Source organism: Gopherus flavomarginatus, chromosome 10 (assembly GCF_025201925.1).
Source record: "Gopherus flavomarginatus isolate rGopFla2 chromosome 10, rGopFla2.mat.asm, whole genome shotgun sequence".
Taxonomy (NCBI): domain Eukaryota; kingdom Metazoa; phylum Chordata; order Testudines; family Testudinidae; genus Gopherus; species Gopherus flavomarginatus.
The window spans coordinates 20301559-20325246 of record NC_066626.1 but is presented as its reverse complement, the minus strand read 5'-3'; the positions used below and the strand labels follow the sequence as shown (position 1 = coordinate 20325246).

Genomic DNA, 23688 nt, shown 5'->3' with positions numbered 1-23688 from the left:
ACTTAGTTAGCTAGCAGTGTACTCAAGTAAGTCTCCTGAAACTCTCAATTCAAGATGTTCCATCTGTTGCATTGACCATTGGTTTGCTATAGTTGTAAGTTTTTCTGCTAATATGTCTAACAGGTTTACACAGTCCCCTCACCTTTTTTTGAAATGCAGTCCTTTATGAACTTTGGCCATTTTCTGACTAATTTGACTAATGAGTAAGAGTTTGCAGGAGAGAGGGCTTTGGGGTGTCTTTGTTTTGTTATGTTATCAAACTACAGTCATCAATCCCAGGTTTGGGAGCAAAACTTCTCAAACAAGAGCCTTGGTTTTACTGATATAACAGTGAAGTTATTTGCATTTTGAGACGATTGATTCTATTGTTCAGTCCTATCAAACAAATTATAAAATTGCTGCAGATTGCCTATATCCAATATATATTGAATTTTCAGAGGTCTGCCATAAGATTTAAGAGAGATTTGATTACAGCAAGTGTTTAATTTTTGGAAAATTACTGTTTTCACTTATTTCAAATCGTGTAGTTGCCAAGTAATACCAGCTGTCATAACAATCTATGTATGAATATCAGTGCATGCCTACCCCCACTGGAAAACTTTTCAGAAAGATGCAGCAGTTAGATCTTACTGGAGATCCCAGAGACACTTTCCAGTTCTTTGCCTACACAACTCAAAAATTAAAAATTGATGAGTTTATAGATGGAGAGACGGTGATACATGCATTAAAGATGTCTGTCATTTTCCATAATACACCCCTGTTTTCAGTTGCTTATGTCCTCACACCTCCAGTTTTTCTTATTGGGAAGTCTATAACCAGATGAGCTCAGACAAGTGAGACCTGGAAATAGTGGACAAAGGTTGTTTATCCAATTCCAACCCCTCCCTACTCTTTTCCTTTCCTCTTCTGGAACTCTCTCACAAGATATTGCTCAGAAACAAAGTGGACTCCCTTCCGCAACTCAGAGCCATGGAAGAAATGTCCATGAAAGTCGAGGGCAGGGGAGTTATTCTCTTAATTTCCTAGCCCTACATAAGAAAAGAGGTTGAAATCACATTTTGGATCTCTGACAACTCAACAAATTCATCCATTGTTTCAAATTAATGGATGATAAATTCAAATTCCTACCTGAGATCCTGAAGACTGTTCACAGCTCCTCACTTGCAAGATGCCTAGTTCCATATCGTAATTCATATTACTCACAGGAAATACTTCTAGTTTCTTGTGGGAAAGTCTCATTACTGATTCACTATGGTTCCCTTGTAATCTCCACAGCCCTAAGAGGCCTCACCAAGTGCTTGCAGTCATGGCTGCACATCCAAGAAGGCAATGGAGTCAAGTACCATAGCTGATGACTGGCTCACAGAGGGTCAATCATCACATGAGAAGCTCAGCCAGACAGTCCTGGATCTTTTTGCTGCTCTCGGCCTCAAAGTCAAGATAGCAGAGTCCACTCTCTCACTCCTATTCAGTTTATGGACCTACTAGTTTTTTCCCCAAAATCTCTCTCCACTCGGCAGTGGGGAGGCCAAACTTCACACCTTAGATGTTATCAGATCTGTCACTTGCTATCTGGACTGAGTGAAACTATTCAGGAATTCTACCAGACTGTTTCTAGTGTTCACCAACAGACTGAAGGGTCAACCAATGTTCACCCAAAGAGTGTTGAAATGGACTGTATCAGAACATGTTATACAGTAGTGCGCTTTATACAGCATCTACCTGGAGTTCAACTCACACCTTTACTCAGCATTACTCCTTGGTAAAGGGCTCCATATCCAATGTCTGCTTTGCAAAGCTGCCCTACAGTCATTGTTTCAGTAGGTTCTAAGTTCCACCTCCAGGACAAGAGTTACTGCTTCAGTCACCAAAAGTGGAATACATGGGGACAATCACTCAAAGAAAGGACGGATAATTTACCCTACAGTAACTTTGGTCTTCAAGATGTTTATGTATATTCCATAATCTCCATTCCTTCTCTGTTACTATGGAGTCATTGGCAATCTGGATTCTGTTTTAGTTAAGGAACTGGAGAGCGATTGTGGTTGCACTGTCCTTTGTACTCTCAGCTACAGGGTGCTGGAGGCCCTGCAAGGTGCAGGTGTAGCCCCACCAATACTACTATTCAAAAGATTCCAGTTTCATGTGCACGTGTGCACCAGAAGAGGAATATCTATGGCCAGTAGATCTTGAAGAACCACAATTACTGTAGGCTAAGTAACCATTCTTTACTCAAGCATAACCCTGAAGTTTATTTCCTTTAGGTTCATGAATATATCTAGGCAGAATTAAAATTCAGCACCTTTGGATTTCCCATCCTTGTATTTCCCATCTTTGTAATTTTAATATATAATATATATATATATATATATAATATATAAAAAAGGGTTTCTAGGGATCATCTTGTGATGGATGCATGATCTCGGGAGCATGAAAACTTCAAAAAACTATTCTATTGAGATGTGCCAAATGCCATAGGCCTTGGGAGTAGTAATACATTTCTGTATCTAGAAATATTATAGATATCCTTGTGAACTAAGGATCGTATGCTAACTCTATGGAGGAGGGTTACTGAGTTTCCCCCAAGTAGTAGAATCATTGGGGGACAGTTACTGCAGACCCTAGGACTGCTAAACAACTCCAGAAAAGTACCACCTCCTGAGGTGACTTACATTTACTGGTTCCTACTTTGTTCAAGAGGCCCACAGACAAAGAGCTTGTGGTGTAAAGGGCCAGACTGAACTGGCTGAGAAGAGCCCTCATTTTGATCCAAAAACAACATAAGTTTTTAACAAAGAAGAAAAAACCCTGCTGGAAGGGTTTGAGGGACTGGAAACCTACTAGTGTCTCCATGTGGAAGATGAGTGATGCTTGCTAAGCTTAGCATGCATATAGACTGTTGTTTCTTTGTAATCCGTTTGTCCTAAAATAAATAGACTGTACTTTGTGAAAGCTGGCTGGCCACTGGTAACCCTGGCATTGTTCCTGAGAGAGCAATCTGCAGATGCTGGACTGACATCAAACCTGCTGGGATAGTCACAATGAATTGCAGGGGATGGCACCTAAATCCCAGGTCTGGAGGGAGAGACGCAGGTCCTTTCCCATAGAGAGGTGAGGCCTAATACCTAAAGGGCACCCTTGAGGATACTGTGGAGGGAGCAGAGGTGCTGTTAAACACAGAACTGTGACCCACCGTACTACTGAATTGCTTACCTGGCTCTGTAGTGGAATGCAACTTCAACAGTACACTACACTTTAAGAGATGTGGATGTATATTATATATACTGTGGAGAAAAATTCACCTTAATTACTGCCTGGAATAATTCTAAAATATTGTTTGTGTAGAAAGAGAAACTCAAGTTTGTATCATTTTGGACAGTCACTGTGTTCTTTCTGGAACAGAAACTTATTAGTGTTGCAGCTCACTGCATTCACACCATCCTCAAGTAGACTAGGATTATAGGATGATACCAGTTTTGAAGTAAAGAACTGAGAGCAAAGGTATTTCTAATAGAATTGAAGACTTAGTGCATCAGAGTGGAGTTGCCTTACCAGACCATAAGTCTTTCAGTCAAAGATTGCTGCTCTTCTGTAAAATATTGATGTATTGAGACAGTGTTCTAGCAATATAAGGGAAAATTAGGATTTGGGGAAGTTGCTACTAACACATGAATATTCATGAGACTGGTTACTCAAAAAAGGCAGTTAGTTAACTGGACAGATTCCCTTATTTTTAGGAAGTTTGCAGCTGTTTACAGTCATCAGTGAAGGGACATCTATTATGAAGAGCAGAAGGAGTTATGAGGGTGAGAATTTAAAGTTACTGGTGTATTGAAGGAAACCAAACTTTTAGGAAATATATTTGTATTTCTTTCTCTGCCAACAGAAATTTTCAGTAGGTTTTTCATTGCTGGAGTTATCTGTGATGAAGTAATTGCTACTTGCTATGCTGAGCATCCAAGCATTTGCGGTTAGATTCCACGGAATAGGTAAGGAATGGTATGTCTTAAGTGCAGAGATAAGGACAGGGCTACTGTAGTTTCACACTGAGCCTTCCTCTCACCTGTTCTCTAAAGAATTGTGATCAGTGGGATTTCATCCAGTTTCATTTCATGGCTAGCTAGTGTGTGACATTACAGTTAAAACAAACCAAGCTTAGTTTGATTGCAAGTCACGTTTAGCTGGATCTTACGGTAAACTTCACTTCATTTTTTGACTCCTTTTCCCATTTACACTGGATCAGAGGTGCCCACAATTCTTCGCCACTCCTTCCAGTCCATGGCATGGGTTCGTATGTCTTGGAGTTCCATTCCTTTTCTCTTCAAACTTCTCTTAACAAAGTCTTTCCACCGTTGCCTTGGTCTTCCATATCCTTTTTTGCTGTCCCCTTCCTCCCACCCTTTCTTCACTGATCATTATCACATGTGCCGCCCACCTAAGACCTGTGCTTCCTAGGCTTTCTATCACTAAGGGTATGTCTGCACTGCAGCTAGAGCCCTCTGGCTGGCCTGTGTCAGCTGACTCAGACTTGTGGGGCTTGGGCTAAGGAGCTGTTTGATTGTGGTGTAGATGTTTGGACTTGGGCTCCGGACCCCCCCAGCCCCGCCCTCGTAGGGTCCGAGAGCTCGCTCTCCAGCCCAAGCACAAACATCTACACTGTAATTAAACAGCTCCGTAGCCCAAGTCAGCTGTCATGGGCCAGCTGTGGGTTTTTAATTGCAGTGTAGATATACCCGAAGAGTTCCAAGTTCATCTTCCCCCTGATTTCTTCCATGTGCCCTCTAAGCTTTGCTTGTCTTCCATTCTACTCAGTATATTGTTTTTTACTACCTATATATATTTTTTTTCCCTTTCCATCAGATCCACCCTTTCCAAACCGTAGGGCAGGCAGGGACAAACACATGCCTTGTAAACTTTTCCTTTCAGTTTGTTACTTAATTGCTGGTCCCACAGCGCTCCTGCCACCTTTTTCACGGCTGCCCATGCATACTGGGTGGTTCTTTTCAATTCTCCAGAATTCTCTCCGATGGTAGTAAGTGTATTTCCCAATACCAAATTCTTTCTTCTGGTTCAGCTTCTTTCCTGAAACTCCTATCAACAGCTCTTTCTCCATCTTTGTTACTTGCATAACTTCAGTTTGCTTTGCGTTTACTTTCAAACACAGATGTCCACTCTGATACCATGTTTACCACTTCCTTTTTGCTATCAGTCAAAAGGGCCAGATCGTCAGCAGTCATTAGCTGGATCTTAGCTAAGCTGACTGTAAATATGCACCCAAGAAGGGGCAGTTTTTAAACCAATTTAGCTCTACTGGATAAGGAGCAGTTGTGAAAGGTATTGGGGGGGGGGGATGGTCTGGAGAGTTCCTCGAGTAATAGGTACAAGCAACCTTGGGTTTAGCAGGCCAATGCTCAAACCACTGAGCTATCCCCCCCAGCAGCTGTTGTTTAAATTAAAGTTAAATTTATTGAGGTTTTCTTTAATAAAATTACACGATACTTAGAGCGCTGTAGTGAAAGCGTTGTGAAACTATAAGGATTCCAAACTGGGTATTGAAGAAGAGCTGAAAGAAACCTAATACTGAAAAAAAAAATAGTATTTATGTCTCACTGAACACATTTTAAAATCTCATTTGATACAAATAGCATATCTAGGCACGCAGATGGTAACCCAATGGATTAGTGAAAAGCACTAATGCACAGAATACGTTTATTAAATAAATGTAAAAATGTTGTGCAAAACTTGAAGAGTTTGGTTATCTTTTCACTTGTTTTTAGCAGTCTACTTATATAGAAATCTAGTTTAAAACTGAACTCACTTATATTTAGAAACAATGTTATAAAGCACATGTTAATTGCCTAGTTATTGTAATGTTGTCCACTGGAATTAACAACATTTTGCAGCTTCTGTTATAAAATATTCTGTCCTTTGTAGGGACATGGCAAAAAGAAGAAAAGAAAAAAAAAAACAACTTGACAGAGCTGTTCAGGAGTGAACAATCTGTTTTATCCATGCTGTCTCTCCTGTCATCATTTAAGGACATGAGCAATTTTCCAACTTCTTCACTATAAAGATCTGTCTTACAGCTAGACTTTCTTGCACTGTGCTGAGGGGGCACAAAGGTTTCAGTTGTACTGGCTTGGTATGATGATAGGGAGTTGTTTTATGTTTTGGGTTGTTTCAGCAGCTGTTTATTTTGTGATCCAAAAGGATACTGACAGAAAATCCCAGAGAATATATAAGTGAATGATGTCAGCAAGTGCACCCAATATTCATGTTTTGAAATGATATGATTATATGAGGTATCATGGATATTACCTGTCCATTTCCTATGCTGTTAGTTGAAAATAAAGCTCATATTTGGTGCAGCAAGCAAGTAGCAGGCAGAAATGTAGGCGATCCAGTTTATATAAGGCGTTTGGGGTGCTATCATTGCATTAGGAGATACTTGAGATGTTTGGTGTAGTTGTGGTATATATTTCAGTGAGAAGCCAGAATTTTTTTGTTGTTGGTATTTTACTTTGGGTCCAAAATGTAGTGCTGTGCCATGCCTGCCTCCCTCCCTCTCACCCCCCTCCCGCATTTCAAATGCTGTGAATAAAAGATCTGGTAATCTCTCTCTCTCTCAGTATTTATTTAGAGCCTCATCTCCATAATATCTGAGTGTTTATGCTAAAACTCATCTTCTCTCACACTGATCCTGGGATTGTCAGATTTGGGCTTCAGTTCGCTCCGCATCTAAGATTTCCTATGGCTAGATAAGATACATCTTAGATGAAGGATTCCCTCTTTTGAGCCATGTTGTGGGATACATACCTTAGCAGTAGATTCCTAGCAGCCCCATTGTGGTAATATATTTCATAACTGCAAATCGTTAATCAGTAAGATCCAGTCTAATTAACTTCAGCTAGAGGGAAAGCTGAAGCTCTGCTTCTGGGCCATGTGATTAAGTAACTTGACCGAACTCATTTGATGAGTCATTGTCACAGGTGACAATACAAATCCAGACATCCAACCATATTCTCTAACCACTCTAGCCCAGTTTTTCTTATTTATTTTAATTCATTGGCTTTGGGAACTTTTACAGGACTGTTGCCTCCATATATTATAATTTGGTTAATTACTTACGTAAGAAAAAATGCCACAGAAGGTTGTGTACTTCAAGTGAACAAAGGCAAGAGCACAGAAGTGGAGCAAGAGTACTGGAGATAAGCTAATGACATCAAGACAGTAATTATCAGTGTCAACACCGTGCCATTTTTGTATTTTCCAATTAAATGAATTGACTTTCATGCAATTAATTTTTAATAAATATTTGTATATGGTACATATTAGAATCAAGGTTTGTAGTTCTAGCTCACTGAATAGTATGACCCCTCCCTCAGACAGTAGTTACTCTCCATCGGCAATAGTGGCGTCTTAGATACATATAAGTGAATCATGTATTTAATTGATACTATTTCAGTGATTGACATTCACTTACATTTAGTTTTTACCCTTCTTTTTTTTTAACACTTCTTGCTGCCTATGTAGGGTGTTAAATGTATTGTATAGTGGCCTCAGTCCACTGCCAGTTGGACCGAATAATCAACTTTAAGGTCATAAAGGAAGCATTATGATTATCCAGAAACCAGCACCACAACTGGTGCACATTGATACGGTGTGGACAATCTCAGCAGAGATGTCAAGGGTGTAGGGTATGAACTTCCTTGTACCCATCGAGGTGGTACAGGAGAACCTCTGAGTTACAAACAGGTAGGGAATGGTTCGTAACTCTGAACAAAACATTATGGTTGTCATTCAAAGGTTTACAACTGAACATTGACTTAATACAACTTTGAAACTTTACTGTGCAGAAGCACAGAAATGGTTTCCTTACCTTGCCAAATATTTTTTTTAAACTTTCCCTTTATTTTTTTAGTAGTGTATGTTTAACACAGTACTGTGCTGTATTTGCTCTTTTTGGTCTCTGCTGCTGCCCGATTGTGTACTTCCATTTCCAAATGGTTGATTGGTCAGTTCCTAATTCTGGTGTTTGTAACTCTGAGGTTCTACTATACCTCCAAGTTAGGTTTGAGGAACATTGGCAGGACAATGTTGAGAAGTTTCCACTCCCATGTCCTGTGTGGATTAACATAGGACTTCAGTCCAGCACCTTTGAGAAATGCTAACTTCATGTTCTGGTTTTTAAAATAGTATTTTTCTGCATATACCATTTTTCTATTAATTTTGTTTCTTACACTGCTGCTCCAAACTTCAAAAGATATCCAAAGCAGGCACCAATTTATCCACTAAGGGTGCAATAATTTTTCAAGGATTTAACTTAGAGTGGTATGAAATTTAACCACACAACTCTTATTAAAATCAGTGAGCACTACATGTAAAGGCAGAGGGAATTATATGAGTACATTTTTAATGTAGCTGTTTGTATATGTTTGAAATGCAGAATCCTTCGCCTTAAATGTCCTACAGCATCAAACTTGTAGTACCTTGTACTGAAGTATTTCCATATTCCATATAATCATATATTTATAAATATTTTAATCATATATATATATATATATATATATATATATATATTAGGTCACAGAATCATGTGACCAAAACATAGGCAATAGCCCAAAAGCTATTGACTAGATAAAGGAACTATGGTGCAAAACTATTTTTAATTACATGAACCTGTCCAAAGAATTAGATCTGGGAAACCTAGAATGCACTATGTGTAATATTCTCTTTTTTTCCTTCACTGTTTTCATCTATCAATTTCTCCAACAGAAAGGAGAGCCCAACTGCAGTATTCTTTCACTGGAGACCACAGAACAGCTGACCTTTGAGATACCCCTGAATGATTCAGGTTCTGCTGGACTTGGTGTCAGCTTGAAAGGCAACAAATCTCGGGAGACTGGGGCTGACCTTGGGATTTTCATCAAATCTATTATCCATGGAGGTGCAGCTTTTAAGGTATGGAAGAATTGAATTAGCTCTTGTCTGGTAGCATTCAGATGTTCACATGCTCTTCTAGGAGTTCTTGTCTTCTCACTTCCAGAAAATTACTAAATAGTGCTAATTCCAACACATCACATAATATCCTATTAACATATATAAATATATATATCCTATTAACATATATAAATATATATATTTAGCTCACACACCAATATTTACTTCATAGTTAAGATTGCTCAGGTGTTTCTTTATTCTATAAATAGATCTTACGAAGATGCATACTTGTATTGAAAAAATTGTATATTTTTCTCCTTTTTTTTAAAGTGATGTCAGAGTTAAGGCTGTGCATTTGAGTGAATTTTTGCGTAATTGACTGTGAGTATTGTCGTTAGTGTTTTTTGGAGTGAAATGGGCTTTGAGTAGAATTTCCAAAAGTGCCTAAGTGAAGGGGACTTAGGCATTTTTGAAAAGTCTACCCTTTGTCTTAGAGTTGAGGAGTCTGTGATTGTATTTGGTGGGGGTAAGAGATGTGAATTGAGGTTGGTTTGGATGTTAATGTTGCCTAAACTGGTGATTTCCTTGACTTTTAATTTGTGGTGATAGGAAATACACTTGAGCAACTTTAACTGTACATTACTGGCTTTTTTGGTGTGAGAATTTCCTTGGTGTGTGGTGTGGTGGTGGTTTTGTTTTAACAACAAAAGTTTCAAGTAGTCCTGGTGTGTAAGTATTGAAAGGGGAAAACTAGGCTCTGGTAGATGTCATGAGGCACACCATAGCAACGGTGATTACTGCTGTGGGACTCTTCTGCTTGTAGATTTTTATATATGGGGTATGTGTATTGAGGGGGGATTCACAGCTTTATGGAATGTGAAGGAAGGAAGATAGTTCAGGCAAGCTCTTTTTCCAAGTTGAAAGTGCTAAACTTTGCATGCTTAAAATGTCTAATGTGGAGAAAGGTGTTTCTCCGTCCCTGTGCCCCCTATGCTGCCTTCTCATTCTATGTCTGTCCCTGACCCCTATAGGTGTCTTCTGTACCCTCTGAAGCTGCAGCTTCCTTGTTATCTGTCATTCTCTAAATCACCCATTCCCCTTCCTTTTTTATTATAATAATTAATAATAATAGGAGATATACCAATCTCCTAGAACTGGAAGGGACCTTAAAAGGTCATTGAGTCCAGTCCCCTGCCTTCACTAGCAGGACCAATTTTTGCCCCAGATCCCTAAGCAGCCCCCTCAAGGATTGAACTCACAACCCTGGGTTTAGCAGGCCAATGGTCAAACCACTGAGCTATCCCTTCCCACTATAGACTTGCTAGAGTTTGTGACAGAAAGCCCTGAACTTGCATACCTAGCAAGGTCTGTCAGAAAGAATGCCGATCTGGTAAAGTGCTCTGGAAGGTGTTTTGACTCCACAGTGCAGTGTGGTGTAAGAACCTGGATAGGATTGTCAGATGGGGAGATGGCCTTCCTCATGACCTGGGAAGCAGCTGAAGCTGGCTGTGAACATTCATTGCTCTGCCAGCCTCTGTGGCACAAGAAAACAAACCAAAACAAAAGTTATAGCAGAAAAGCCAAATCACGTTTTATATTTTTATTTTTCCTCACAAATAACTCCAGGTTGGGCATTAATGCAAGTTGAAACCCTTGTGAAGTTATACATTTGTGACTTGAGATTGTGATGTTTTGTGACCTTGGGGAGAAAAAATGGTGGAAACCTGAAAAGAGCTATTTTAAATCTTCTTGAATTGTACCACAATGGCACTTAAAAGTGTGAAATGCCATAGAAGATTGCAATTCTTGCAAAAGCCCATTTTTAAGAATGATTTCTGTGAATGTTCTTGTTTTAATTAAGAGATTCATACCTGCTTTAAGTGGAGAACTCAAAACAGCCTTAACTACTGAGCCATTAGGGCAGTGGCGCCCGAACTGTGGTGCATGCCCTGCTTGAGCAGTGCGTAGGAACTTTTTTGGGGGAGCGGGGGAGTTGTGAGGTCTGAGCCAGCCCCTATAGGAGGTGGGAACGGGTGCCACCCAGCCCAGCTCTGCCCCCAGCCACAGCTTCACTCTGCCCCCGCTGTACTGCCAAGCCATCTCCACCTCTAGCCCCAACTCCTCCTCAACCATCCCCAGTTCAGCCCCCACCTCCACCTTCAGTCCAAACTCCTCTGCTGAGCCAACTGTACAGTAATGGAGGGGATTCCATTACTGGTAAGGCGGGGGCATGACAGGAAAAGTTTGTACACCGCTGCATTAGGGCATTTCTGTAATAACATGTTGCATGTAGCATTCTCTCTGGGCTGCTTTTAGTCTTTCCAGAGTTCCAAGGGTGACTCTGCTGGACCCATAAAGCAGTGTAAAGACAATGAAATTACAAACTTATTTAGTGTTTACAAGAATAAAAATTCAGCAAGCCTGTGAGATGGAGAGTAATGTATTCAATCTGAACTGTCAGTGGAAACCTAGTTTGTCATATTCTTCTTCCTTGCCAATCAAAATATTGTTAGTATTATGGACAAAGCGTGCCTTAGTTGAGCTTAACAACAGTTACATAGAACTGATGTCTGAGCTGAACACAAACTGATAAATCACAACATTATGACTTGTTCATCTCTCTCATGGAAGTAAGGACTCTTGTTCACTTTTTTAATTAAAAAGCACTTGAATAACTTGCTAATGTTTGGGAAATTTATTGGCAGCAAATTCACCAAATAAAATTTGAATAGAAATAGCTTTAGTGAAATTAAAAATAAGAGTCTTAATCATCTTGTCATGTAGTACGTTTAGCTGTTTTGGATCTATAATGTAATATTTTCTTTTGTGTTATCTCAGCAGATACTAACAATTCTCTTTTCTGTGGAAACACCTTTAATTCAGTTTGTGTAAATTCCTCCCCTGACACTAGCCTGCTGAGTAAGACAATTCACAACATTAAAAATGACACAACCACATATTTACGGCTGGTATTAAATGCCAGATGGCATCAGTCACAGCTTTAGCCTTTATATGACTGTTTAATACTTAGTTGCCTTTAAAGGGAGGGGGTTGTTTTTGTGACAGCAAGAAAATTGGTTAACCAAGAAACAAAGTTTGTTTCACTGTTGTTGTTTTTCTTTGCTGGGGTTTCAAGCATCAGGATTTTACCCGCATGACCTACTCCCCTTTTACAAACAATGGTATGAGCATTTTTCCCTGTTCTCCAGTTCTAGAATTGTGTGAGGGTTTTAAACTGTTTATTGTAGTATTGTGAATCCATGTATAGTTGGAAACATGTATAACAGATTTAAACTAAAATATTAACAATTAACACGTCTGCCAAATTCCTCCCACCATCTCCCCAACTCTTTCCATTACTGTTGTTTATCACAGTACATTTCCCATTGTAAAGGCTGAAATTATAAAGAACATAAGGGAAAGAAGAATACATATCATTTCCTTCATTCTAGGGTCACTGTTTGTTTCTTTTCCCACCTGTATAGTTGCTAGTGCAATACTTTGGGATAGATAGTGTATCAGAAATGGATCTATGGAGGTGATGCTAAATTGTATGTTAAAGATTTGAATAGATTTTAATCTATGATAGTGCAGCCTGATTACAGTGCTATTATCCTCATTTTATAGATGGGTCACTGAGAGACACAGTAACTTGGCCAAGGTCACAAAGGGTAGGGAATTGAATCCCGGTCTCTCAAGTCCCACGCTAATCACTGGACCATCCTTCCTCTCACTGTACTAATATATGCATGCACTATTAACTGCTGGGCAAAATCTGCTTACATTGCTCTAGGAATGAACCACCCAAATGACCTGTTAACAAAAGTTCCATTTCATAAGTTGTTACATTACGGCCAATACAACCCTTAAAACCAGACTGGATACAAAACGTCCTTTCTCAAGGAGGAATAACATGAAGCAGTGGAAGGGGGCAGTCCAAAAAGAGGTTGCTCATTGTCCACACCTGCTTGGAACGGAATGATAAATGAGTTTGACAAAGCAAACGTGGTAAGATAATGTAAAGGGTATCAAAACAACCTTCTACTGACACAGATAGCAAGTCCCTCCCAAGTCTGGATGTTCTTCATAGTAACTCAGTATGATACAGCCAAGTCACCACACCAACCCTGAATTGTATTATGTAAATAAAGCTACTCTTTCTGGGTTTCCAATTCTCTATATTCCTGTGGTTGGCTATCTTGTACGGCACAGTCGACACCCAACTGTGAACAACTATAAAATTCCTTGCATCAATTTAAGAGAGAGAGAGAGAGAGAGAGAGAGTGTAGGTATGTGTAAATCAGGGCTCCTAACATTTATGTTAAAAGCCTTGTGTATTGGGAATTTTAAATTCAAAGCTTTTATTTGCACTTATTCTGAGCATTTGCCCCTGCAGTTTATTGTACTAGATTCTAGAACGGGTTGGCAACTTTTAATGGCACGCTGCTGCCTGCCGGGAGCCTGGCTCGGCCCGGCCAACTCTTCTCCGCCTCCCCCACCCACTCCTGCCAGGACAGCGGGCAGAAGCTTGGTCCAGCCGGCTCCCCTGCCTCTTCCCGCAGTGTGCTGGGTTCCTGCCCCTCCTCCTCCTCTCCGTCCCTCCCTCCCTCCCTGCCGGCCAATCAGCTGGTGGCCCTTGCGAGGGAGGGGGTGGGAGAGGAGTGGAGTCAGTGTGCAGAGGCAGAGAAGAAGCGGGGGCAGGGCCTTGGGGAAGGGGAAGTGGAATAGGGGCATATCCCCTCCAGCCCCCTGCCATGAGCACCCCACATCCCCAACCCTCTGCCTGACCCCCACACACATACCCAGTCCTGCGCCGTGCACACCCCCCTGCCCTGATCCCCCCCACACACACACCCAGCCCTCTGCCTGACCCCCCACACACCCAGCCCTGCGCCCTGCACACCCCTCTGCCCTGACCCCCCACACACACCCAGCCCTCTGGCTGACCCCCCCCCACACACCCAGCTCTGCGCCCTGCACACACCCCTGCCCTGACCCCCCCCACACACCCAGCCCTCTGCCTGACCTCCCCCACACACCCAGCCCTGCGCCCTGCACACCCCCCTGCCATGACCCCCACAGACACACACCCAGCCCTCTGCCTGACCCCCCACACACACTCAGCTCTGCGCCCTGCACACCCCCCTGCCATGACCCCCACAGACACACACCCAGCCCTCTGCCTGACCCCCCCACACACACCCAGCCCTGCGCCCTGCACACCCCCCTGCCATGACCCACACACACACACACACAGCCCTCTGCCTGACCCCCCCCACACACACCCAGCCCTGCGCCCTGCACACCCCCCTGCCCTGACCCCCCACACACACACCCAGCCCTCTGCCTGACCCCCCCACACCCAGCCCTGCGCCCTGCACACCCCCCTGCCCTGACCCCCCCACACCCAGCCCTGCGCCCTGCACACCCCCCTGCCCTGACCCCCCCACACACCCAGCCCTCTGCCTGACCCCCCCACACACACCCAGCCCTGCGCCCTGCACACCCCCCTGCCCTGACCCCCCACACACACCCAGCCCTCTGCCTGACCCCCCCACACCCAGTGCTGCGCCCTGCACACCCCCCTGCCCTGACCCCACACACACACACACACACACAGCCCTCTGCCTGACCCCCCCCACACACCCAGCCCTGCGCCCTGCACACCCCTCTGCCTGACCCCCCCCACACCCAGCCCTGCGCCCTGCACACCCCTCTGCCCTGACCCCCCTCACACACACCCAGCCCTCTGCCTGACCCCCCACACACCGAGCCATGCGCCCTGCACACCCCCCTGCCCTGACTCCCCCACACACACACACCCAGCCCTCTGCCCTGACCCCCCACACACACACACACCCAGCCCTCTGCCCTGAGCCCTGCACACACCCCAGGCACCTGCCCTGAGCCCTGTACCTCCCTCACACACACCCAGCCCTCTGCTTGACTCCTTCATCCCCCCATGATCCCAGCCCTGACTCTGGCCCCCCCACACATACCCAGCCCCCCCCACTCCATGCCCTGACACCTGCACCCCCTTACATGCTCCCAGCCCTCTGCCCTGACTCTTGCACCCCCCCACACCCCATGCACCCCCCACATCCTGACTCTTGCACCCCCCACATCCCCACCCCCACACTGAGCAACAAACGGGAGCTCCTGCGCACCCCCCCACACACACACATTCCCACCTGCACCCCTTGCACCAAATGGGAGCTGCCCAGGTAAGCACTTCACATCCAAACCTCCTGCCCCAACCTGGAACCCCCTCCCTCATTCTAGCTCCTGATGAGACCCTACACCCCAACTCCCAGCCTACTCTTTCACCTCAGCCCTGTGCTCCGTGCACTCCCACCCTCAGCTCAGTGCAGAGAGAGGAAGAGAATGGGCCAGAATCAGGGAGAAGGTAGGTACCCACTGTATGTGGGCAGGGTCAGGACCCCAGACTGGCAGCAGGCTGAGCGGATCCAGCAGCCGGGATCCTGGCTGGCAGGAGCCGGCGGATGGAACCCCTGAGCGGCAGCGAGCTGAGTCGCTCAGCCCACTGCCGGTCTGGGATCCCGGCCGCCAGCCCCACATAACCCGCTGTCGGTCTGGGGTTCTGGCTGCCGGACCCTTGCCAGCTGGCCTAGGTGAACAGAACCCCAGACCAGCAGCAGGTTAAGCAGACCAGCGGTGTAAGATAACATTTTAATTTAATTTTAAATGAAGCTTCTTAAACATTTTGAAAACCTTGTTTATTTTACAATACAACAATAGTTTAGTTATATAAGATATAGACTTACAGAGCGAGACCTTCTAAAAAACATTAAAATATATTACTGGCACGTGAAACCTTACATTAAAGTGAATAAATGAAGACTCGGCACAGCACTTCTGAAAGGTTGCTGACCCCTCTTCTAGAACCAAAAACACTTGGATTTAAGCACATGTATTGCTTGTCAGTGAACCAAGGTTCTTTTGTGAAATTGTGACTACTGCAAAATCAAGAAGTTCGTAACCCTTTAGGCATGAGGATGATCTCACAGTATCTCACTTTTGTGGCTGGAATGTAAAAACCAATCTGGGCTTTGTTATATTGTTAGATATTACAGTTTTGAAAAACCACGTCTTCCCACACAATCACAATTTGTCTTCAGAAGAGCATGAATACAGGATTTGCAGATCAGCTTGAAGTCATCAGATTATTACTTACCCTTTTACAGATCACACATACCAGCAAGAGACCAACAAATTTGTCTCAGCATTGCAATAGATGTTGTGCTACAAATTGGATATTTATTCATGGAAAGTGCCTTTTTATGCTGTCCAAATGGCTTTAATGTGTCAGAGTTTGAGACTTCTTTCACTGACGTCTGTTTTCCAGAATGCGAAGAATGTATTAGGTTATGTACAAAATGCAAACAATTTGGTTGGTTAGTATTATCTCTTATCAGTCTGGACAGAAGGTCTGAAGACAGGCCAACATTTTTCAATGACTTCTGAAATTTTAGCACAGTGATTTAACTCACTTGTTTTAGCAGGCAGTGAAGAAACCCAGTAAAGAAATTGTGGAAAATGTAGGGGGAAATTGAAATCTTTAGGCTAATTTTTATATAGAAAAGTGAAGTGCATCTTATAGATTTTAGAGAATCCCAACTCATGCAGTTTACCCCAGAAACCACCAGAATACCTCGCGATCATTGGATAACTTAACTCATCCAGCAGTTAGTCTTAAAAAAAATAGTGACATGGAAAAACGTAATAATCCTAAAAAGAATCCTAATGCATTTAAAGAACCGTACAAGATTAAACCACTGTTATACTTGATGATTGCTCTTTAATGATCCACATCAACATCCTTTTGTGATTTTTGCAAAGAACGTACTCTTTGGCTTCAATAGCTATAAGAGAGGTATTACCAATATACATGACATTTGTACTTATATAGAACAGGACGCTAAAATGCTTTCATCTGAGGACAAGATGCTAAAGTGCCTATTGGGATGAATGTGTTTAGATGCATCCTCTCACTCTTTAATTGTATTGTTTTCAATTTCACGTCTTGTAGCATGTTGGCAGGGTACTTGGGATGGAATCCTGCTCCTCCTACACACATCATCCTCTGTAGCTTTTCAGGGCAGAGATTCTTTCTTCCTGTATGTTTGTACCACATCTAGCAGAAGCCCAGCTGCTGGAGCTCCAGCGGGGATTTAAAGGGCCCGGGACTCCGTGCAGTGGCAGGAGCACCAGGCCCTTTAAATCTTTTCCCGAGCCTGGCTGCTGGAGCTCCGGTGACCCTTTAAGGGGCCCAGGGCTCCCTGCAGTGGCAGGAGCAGTGAGCCCTTTAAATCCCTGCCCAAGCCCAGCTGCCAGAGCTCCGGCGGCGCTTTAAAGGACCCGCGGCTCCCTGCAGCAGCTGGAGCCCTGGCCCTTTAAATCACAGCCACAGGAGCCGGTCCAGTCCAGCATGGCGTACTGGCTCTTGCCAGTACGCCGTACTGGACCATACCAGCTTACTTTCACCTCTGATTAGTAGTTAATTGTATGGGGTGGGTCAGGGAACAGAATGGCTGCACTGAATGCCAGGAAGCAGTTCACTCAGAGGGAAGAAGGTCAAAGGTGGTCCCAGGGAGTGGCCAGAGTGTGATTTTTAAGGGGCAAACTCCACGTAGAAGAATACAGTGTCATGGCCACTATTACAATCAAAATGCTAAGTGTCCTGTGGCCTGCCTACAAATAGAGATGGCCATAAATTTACCTTTTGCTTTGATTCCCCGCATAAATCACATTTACTCAGACTATGCCAGGGAACATTAATTTCATTCTTAATGACTGTGGCCCACTTGCATGTTCAAAGATGGAATGAAAAAATACCTAATTTGTTCAGACTCTAAAAGTTGTTTTCCTAATCCAAAGGCAGAAAGAAACCTTTTAGAGATAAAAGGAAAAGTACAAATACTGTACAACAGTACAAACATAGCTTGTCTTGAGCCAAATGTATTATCTTGCAGTACAGTGTACTAACACTAGACCATAATACCAGTAATGTGCGAATCTGAGTTTGAGGGTTGTTCATACATTTTCCCCACTCCTCAAAATCACAGAAAGTCTCTATGCTAAATAACTTTCTCCTGGTCCCCTGCAAAAACAGTATTCAGCTGCCTCCAACTGTTTATTGTCTTTGGTGGGATGGTTTAGTAGTTCTAAATGTACTGCTTTGTAAAACATGTAAGACTACTTTGCTTTTATTCAGTCCATCAAATATGTCATGAGCTTTGCATTTAAACCTACCACATTTAAAGAGGTCAAAAGAGCTTTTAAGAACTGAGTTTATAAAAGACAGCCAACATCTGCAGAAATACTAAATCTCACATGAAAGAATTGCAAAGCAAAAACAAGAAAGTATGGGAGTGTCTAAGACTGTACTGATTAATTAAAAATAATTTATTGATATATTCCTGTATATAGGCTAAAATTTGAAAATGTCTAGTGTGTACTTGTACATATTTGTGCAAGCAGCTTTGACAGATTTTTAAGCAAGAGGGCTTATTCACAGGTATATACACAGAACAGGAAAGAGACTATGGGATTGTATGAGAAGAATATGAACCTGTTTAAAAAAAAAAAAAAGGTTAAAATCCTTAGAGGCTTACAAAAAGGCGGCTTTTTTCCTTCATGCTCCCATTGAAATCAAGGGAATCATTATTTTCAGTGAATTTTATTAGGGCACAAAGGAATTATAACTGACGTGCGAGTAATAAAAGGCCCTATACCAAAGTGTTAACTCTTTTCTCTCCCTTCACTTTCACATATCCTAAGGCACCATTTTTTGTATGTGGTGGAAAGATGGGGCTAGCATATTCCTTTGGCTATTTGTAAATTTATGTTGGCATCAGACACAGACAATGGAGTGTTTTCCACTATATTCCTCCCAAATCGTACTACTGCTTCCTGTGCTCTTTTCCTGGCCCCTCTCTACGAAGGTCATAATCCTCCTTATTTTCTTCGGTCCTTTCACCCTCCCTCATTGTTTCACTCATCTTCCAGTCCTCTCCTTCCTCCTATTCCCTCCCTGTTTATTTTCCTTTTCTGGCCTCCATTGTTCCTTTTAGTACTGTGACACTGCTTTCTCATCATGCTCTGCTCTGGTAACAGTGATTGATTCCCAGTTCCAGCAAAAATAATACTTAAGAAAACTGGATTTAAGATGGCAACTGTCACTCACACAAAAATCATTTAGTTAGACCTGGCAGCAATGCTACAAGAGTTAACTGAACATCAGTGTGATAGAAAAATAAACATGGAAAAGTATACACATTTTGGATTGCACAGCAATGAGATGTAGAAACAGTTCTGATTAGGGCATTATGAAGAACACACGAGCTCATAGTTGAACCAGTTGAACCAGCTAATGTGTTTTTGATCATACTTCCTTTCCTGCTGTTCTTTCAGCCCTTCTTCCCATTCGTGATAGATTTCTTCAGTCTCAGCCCCTTTCTCTTCCTTCTTTCAGAGTTCTGACACCAATTTGATAGTTGTGAACTGACTGAACTCTATGGGTATGTCTTCACTACCAGCAGCGCTTTAACGTGGCTGTGTAGTCATGGCGCCAGTGCTGGAAGAGAGCTCTCCCAACACTGTAAAAAACCCACCCCATGAGGGGAGTAGCACTGGCGCACTGTCTACACTGCCACTTTACAGCGCTGAAACTTGCATCACTCGGGGTGTGTTTTTTCACACTCTGAGCAAGAAAATTGCAGCGCTGTAAAGTGGCAGTGTAGACAAGACCTAAGAGAAACCTTCAATTCTTGATCAGCAGAATTTCTCTGTATTTTTATTTCTCTGTATCTCTGCATGCATAAACAAAAAAAAATCATTCACAGATATTAATAAAAGCAACAATATGCCCACTAAAGGCAGAAAATAAAGTGTCCATACGTTTATTATGCCTACAGCTGTCAGCAAACTCTGGCAATGAAAGTGAATGGATTTCTTCAACAACACAAACCGCTCTAGGTGGCACAACTTCAATTTTGTTATTGGCAGCAGGGTTAGCTGTTAAAATACATGAAGAGTTTTTCATTAAAATGTGGATGCTTTCTTCTTAGTGACCATTCTGTATGAGAACACTTCCTTATATGGTGGCATATTAACTATGACATGATGAGCAGCATAGGACAGAGTAATTTGTGGAGCTGTATCATTTCTTAGCTGATTCTAACAGATGCACAGAATTTAAAAATATACTCCAATGTTCATTCTTGGTTGTACAACAGATACTAACAGATGTGGTATAAGTTCTCTATCCCAGAGTCCATATTCCCATTTTCTTCTCTTAAGAACTGGTACAAAGTGCCTATGTTTTTATAATTGTCTAGTGAACTGTACTACTCAAATACTGGGAATTGGCCAGCTAGCGCTACGTAGACTTTTTACGTAGACTTGGTGATATTTACAACTGGATTGTACATAGCTTCTAAGAAAGAAACATGACTGCATCTTGCTCTCCTATACATGTTGCCCCTACATGGTATTACTTGAATATTTTTGGTTGCCTTCTAGGATGGTCGCCTGCGAATAAATGACCAGCTGATTGCAGTGAATGGAGAGTCTCTTCTGGGGAAATCCAACCATGAAGCCATGGAGACACTGAGGCGTTCCATGTCTATGGAAGGGAACATTCGCGGGATGATTCAGTTGGTGGTTCTCAGGAGACTGGATAGACAAATGCAGGTGATGCAAAAAACTTGTTCATGAGTTAGACCTCCTTGTGGTAAGCAAAGAATTGTATTCACAGTTCTATTAATAATAATTATTGGAGCAATTCTCCATCCACCATTTTGAAAATATCTTCCTATTTCTATGTGTGTCTTAAAGATACTGAGTGAAAAATCCTGGCCTCATTGAAGTCAATGGCAGAACTCCTAATTGATTTCATTGGGGTTACAGTTTCACTCACCTTATGGCTTTAACTAACATTTAAAAACTCATTTAAATTATAGTTCTGACTCCATAAACCTGGCACATCGCTGCACTGATTCAAAAGAGTGCATTAGTACTTGCATTAAGGAAAGCCACTTTAAAATAAATAAATAAATAAATAAAGGTACTACAGTTTTGAGTTCTTGAATTTTTTGAACTCAGCTCTAGGAAATGAGGTAAGCGATCTGTCTGTGTGACTTTACTATTCTTGTAAAGAAATAACTGTCTGCCTCTGGCTTCTGGAGGTGCTTATCCACCCATCACACTAATTTTAACGTTCACTTTTAAATAATTTTTTACTGGATTTTCAATATATATACTGTTCACGAGAAACAGATACAACTGTGATTAAGATCAAAAAAGAAAAAAGGGCCTTTAGAAATCACATTATAGTACTCTGGGTGAATGTTTGAGAATAATATTTTGTGTATGTATTTATATATAGAAGATAAGAGAGAATGGTTGTTCTGGGGAAGGGAAGCTGTTTTCCCTTAAGATGTGAAGATATGGTAGATTCCACTTCACTAGTTATATTTAAACTTGCTTTACCTCCCACCTGGATTGGCATAAAAAAAAATTGCTAATTTTTATACTGTAATTACACTCGGAAGTTGCTTTTCACAAAGGCTGTCTCACGTGGATACACTGTAACACAGCAGAGGGGACACAAGGAAAGCAAGTGGGTAGTTTACCTGGGGCATTTTTTGAGATTACTGGGTAATACTTTCAAATCTTTTCCTGCAGGAGACAGAGACCCTTTATAGTCTTATTACCACAATTAGACAATCAATGGTGATACCACTCTAGACAGGTTGAAAGCATATTCTAGGGTTATTATTCTTAAATTTAAGAAAGCAAATTGATTCATCTGCAGTTATCTTTCATGGTCTGTACCTTATGTAAAACTAGTATTATACATTTATATGTATTGTTCTGATGAAGTATGAATGATAATCCATCTACTGAGAAAACTAGAAAGAAAGCTTATCATTGCTACCTTCTATTTTTAAAAAGTCCACTTTGGCAAAAATACTACAACTGAATTATTGATGTAATAAAAATACAAGAAGCTGCTTTTCATAGTCAACGTATATAGTTTTATACATTACCCAGATATATGAAACACATAAACAATTCTGACACATGCCCTGTGAAGAATACATAATGAGCTCTTGATTGAATCAAATTCATTTTAAACAGAAATTAATTTTTATAGAACGTGCTCGAGGTTCAATTGTAATTCCATTTGAGGCTGGAGACTATAGCAAAATGGGCTATGACCCATTCTTTCCCTTCCCCAAAACCGTTTCCTGCCTCCTACATTCCAGCTTGGTATAAGTAGAACGTGTTTTAAAATTCATTATTTGTTTTATTGGTCAAGACACTAATGGAGGCCTTCCATGACAGCTCTGTTTTACAAGCTGAATACTCTAATTAAGCTGGTTACTGATCAGTTGTTGAGATATCGATTGTGTCATTTATCAAAGAGCAGGAAAAGCAGATTTTTGTTGTTGTTGTTGTTAATTTAAGGCTGCCTCTCCCAGTGGGTCCCCATCTTTAATTTAGTAGTAGTGGTTCGTATCAGTGCAGGGCTTGATTTAGCCAGCATTATACTTGCAAAAGGTAATAGATGTGGATCACTTCGTGTAAGGAATAAGTGGTAAATCTTCCCAATGTAACTTAAAGAATTCTTGTACACTGGAGGCATGTACAATTGTTAACAATGGCTGTTCCCCATAATAAAGAGACTCTGAATATACTATTTAACTGTCTGTGAATAGAGCATTCGAATGAGGAGGAGGGGAAAACAGTCAACACATTATTTGGCCAGTGGCTACTGAAAGAGAAGAAGCAGCTTAGGAAACTAGGTCTGTAGCTGTCTCTGTGTTGTCACCAGTAGGCTCTCAAAATTGATGAAGTGGTCTTAGTAAAGATGGCCTTATGGCCAGCCTGTCTTTTTCTGGAAAATCACTAGTCTTATAAGGCAAAAGAAGAACCATATAATGATCAATGGCAAACAGCGACACTCACTGACAGATCTGAAAGTGAGAAAGGGTGCAGATGTTGGCAGCGGCCACCACCTTGTGACAGCCTCCATCAAGCTAAAACTGAGAAGTGTGGGTCCACCAAACAAGGGACAGAGACATGATATTGACATGCTAAAGTCCCTTGAAATACATAAAGCCTTCATTCTGCAGTTCAAGAACAGGTTTCAAGCACTTGCAGACCTTGATGAAGAGAAGGGCAATGCAGATGAGGAGATCAACAAGAAGTTGGACAAAGTAACAGCAATTTATAAGCAGAGCAGTGAAGCCTGTCTAGGCTGCAAGCAGAAGAGAAGGAAGGAGTGGGTTACACCCAGCACATGGAATGCCATAGTAACCAGACGAGCCCTGAAGAGAAAAGTTTTGGACATAAAATCCAGGAAACTAAAGGACAAATATCACGAGCAATATAGCGAGACACACTGGGAGGTCAAACGCCTTGTGAGAGCGGACAACAGCATTACATTGATAATCTGGCACCACAAGTAGAGGATGCAGCTGCTCGTGGTGAACAGGGAACCGTCTACAAAATGACGGGGCTTATCAGTGGTAAATGGCAGACACCAACAAACACTCTCATCAGGAACAAACAAGGACACTTGCTAACAACTGAAAAAGAACAAGAAATGCACTGGACAGAGCATTTCAAAGAATTGCTGAACAGGGAGCCACCAAAAGAGGAAGCAAACATCTAGGAGGCAGAAGAAGATCTTGATATCAACAAAGACACCCCAGCTAA

At 42.0% G+C, this 23688-nt stretch overlaps 1 protein-coding gene across 4 annotated transcripts in view; it reads left to right on the top strand.

Annotated features, from left to right (window-relative positions):
- Nucleotides 1-23688, top strand: part of PARD3B (par-3 family cell polarity regulator beta) — a 683847-nt gene that overhangs the window by 367963 nt on the left and 292196 nt on the right. For all 4 annotated transcript variants that reach the window (XM_050969567.1, XM_050969566.1, XM_050969565.1 and 1 more), the window contains 2 exons: nucleotides 8776-8961; nucleotides 20485-20655. In XM_050969567.1, the coding sequence (XP_050825524.1) occupies nucleotides 8776-8961; nucleotides 20485-20655 (357 nt within the window). The remainder of the gene's footprint in view (nucleotides 1-8775; nucleotides 8962-20484; nucleotides 20656-23688) is intronic.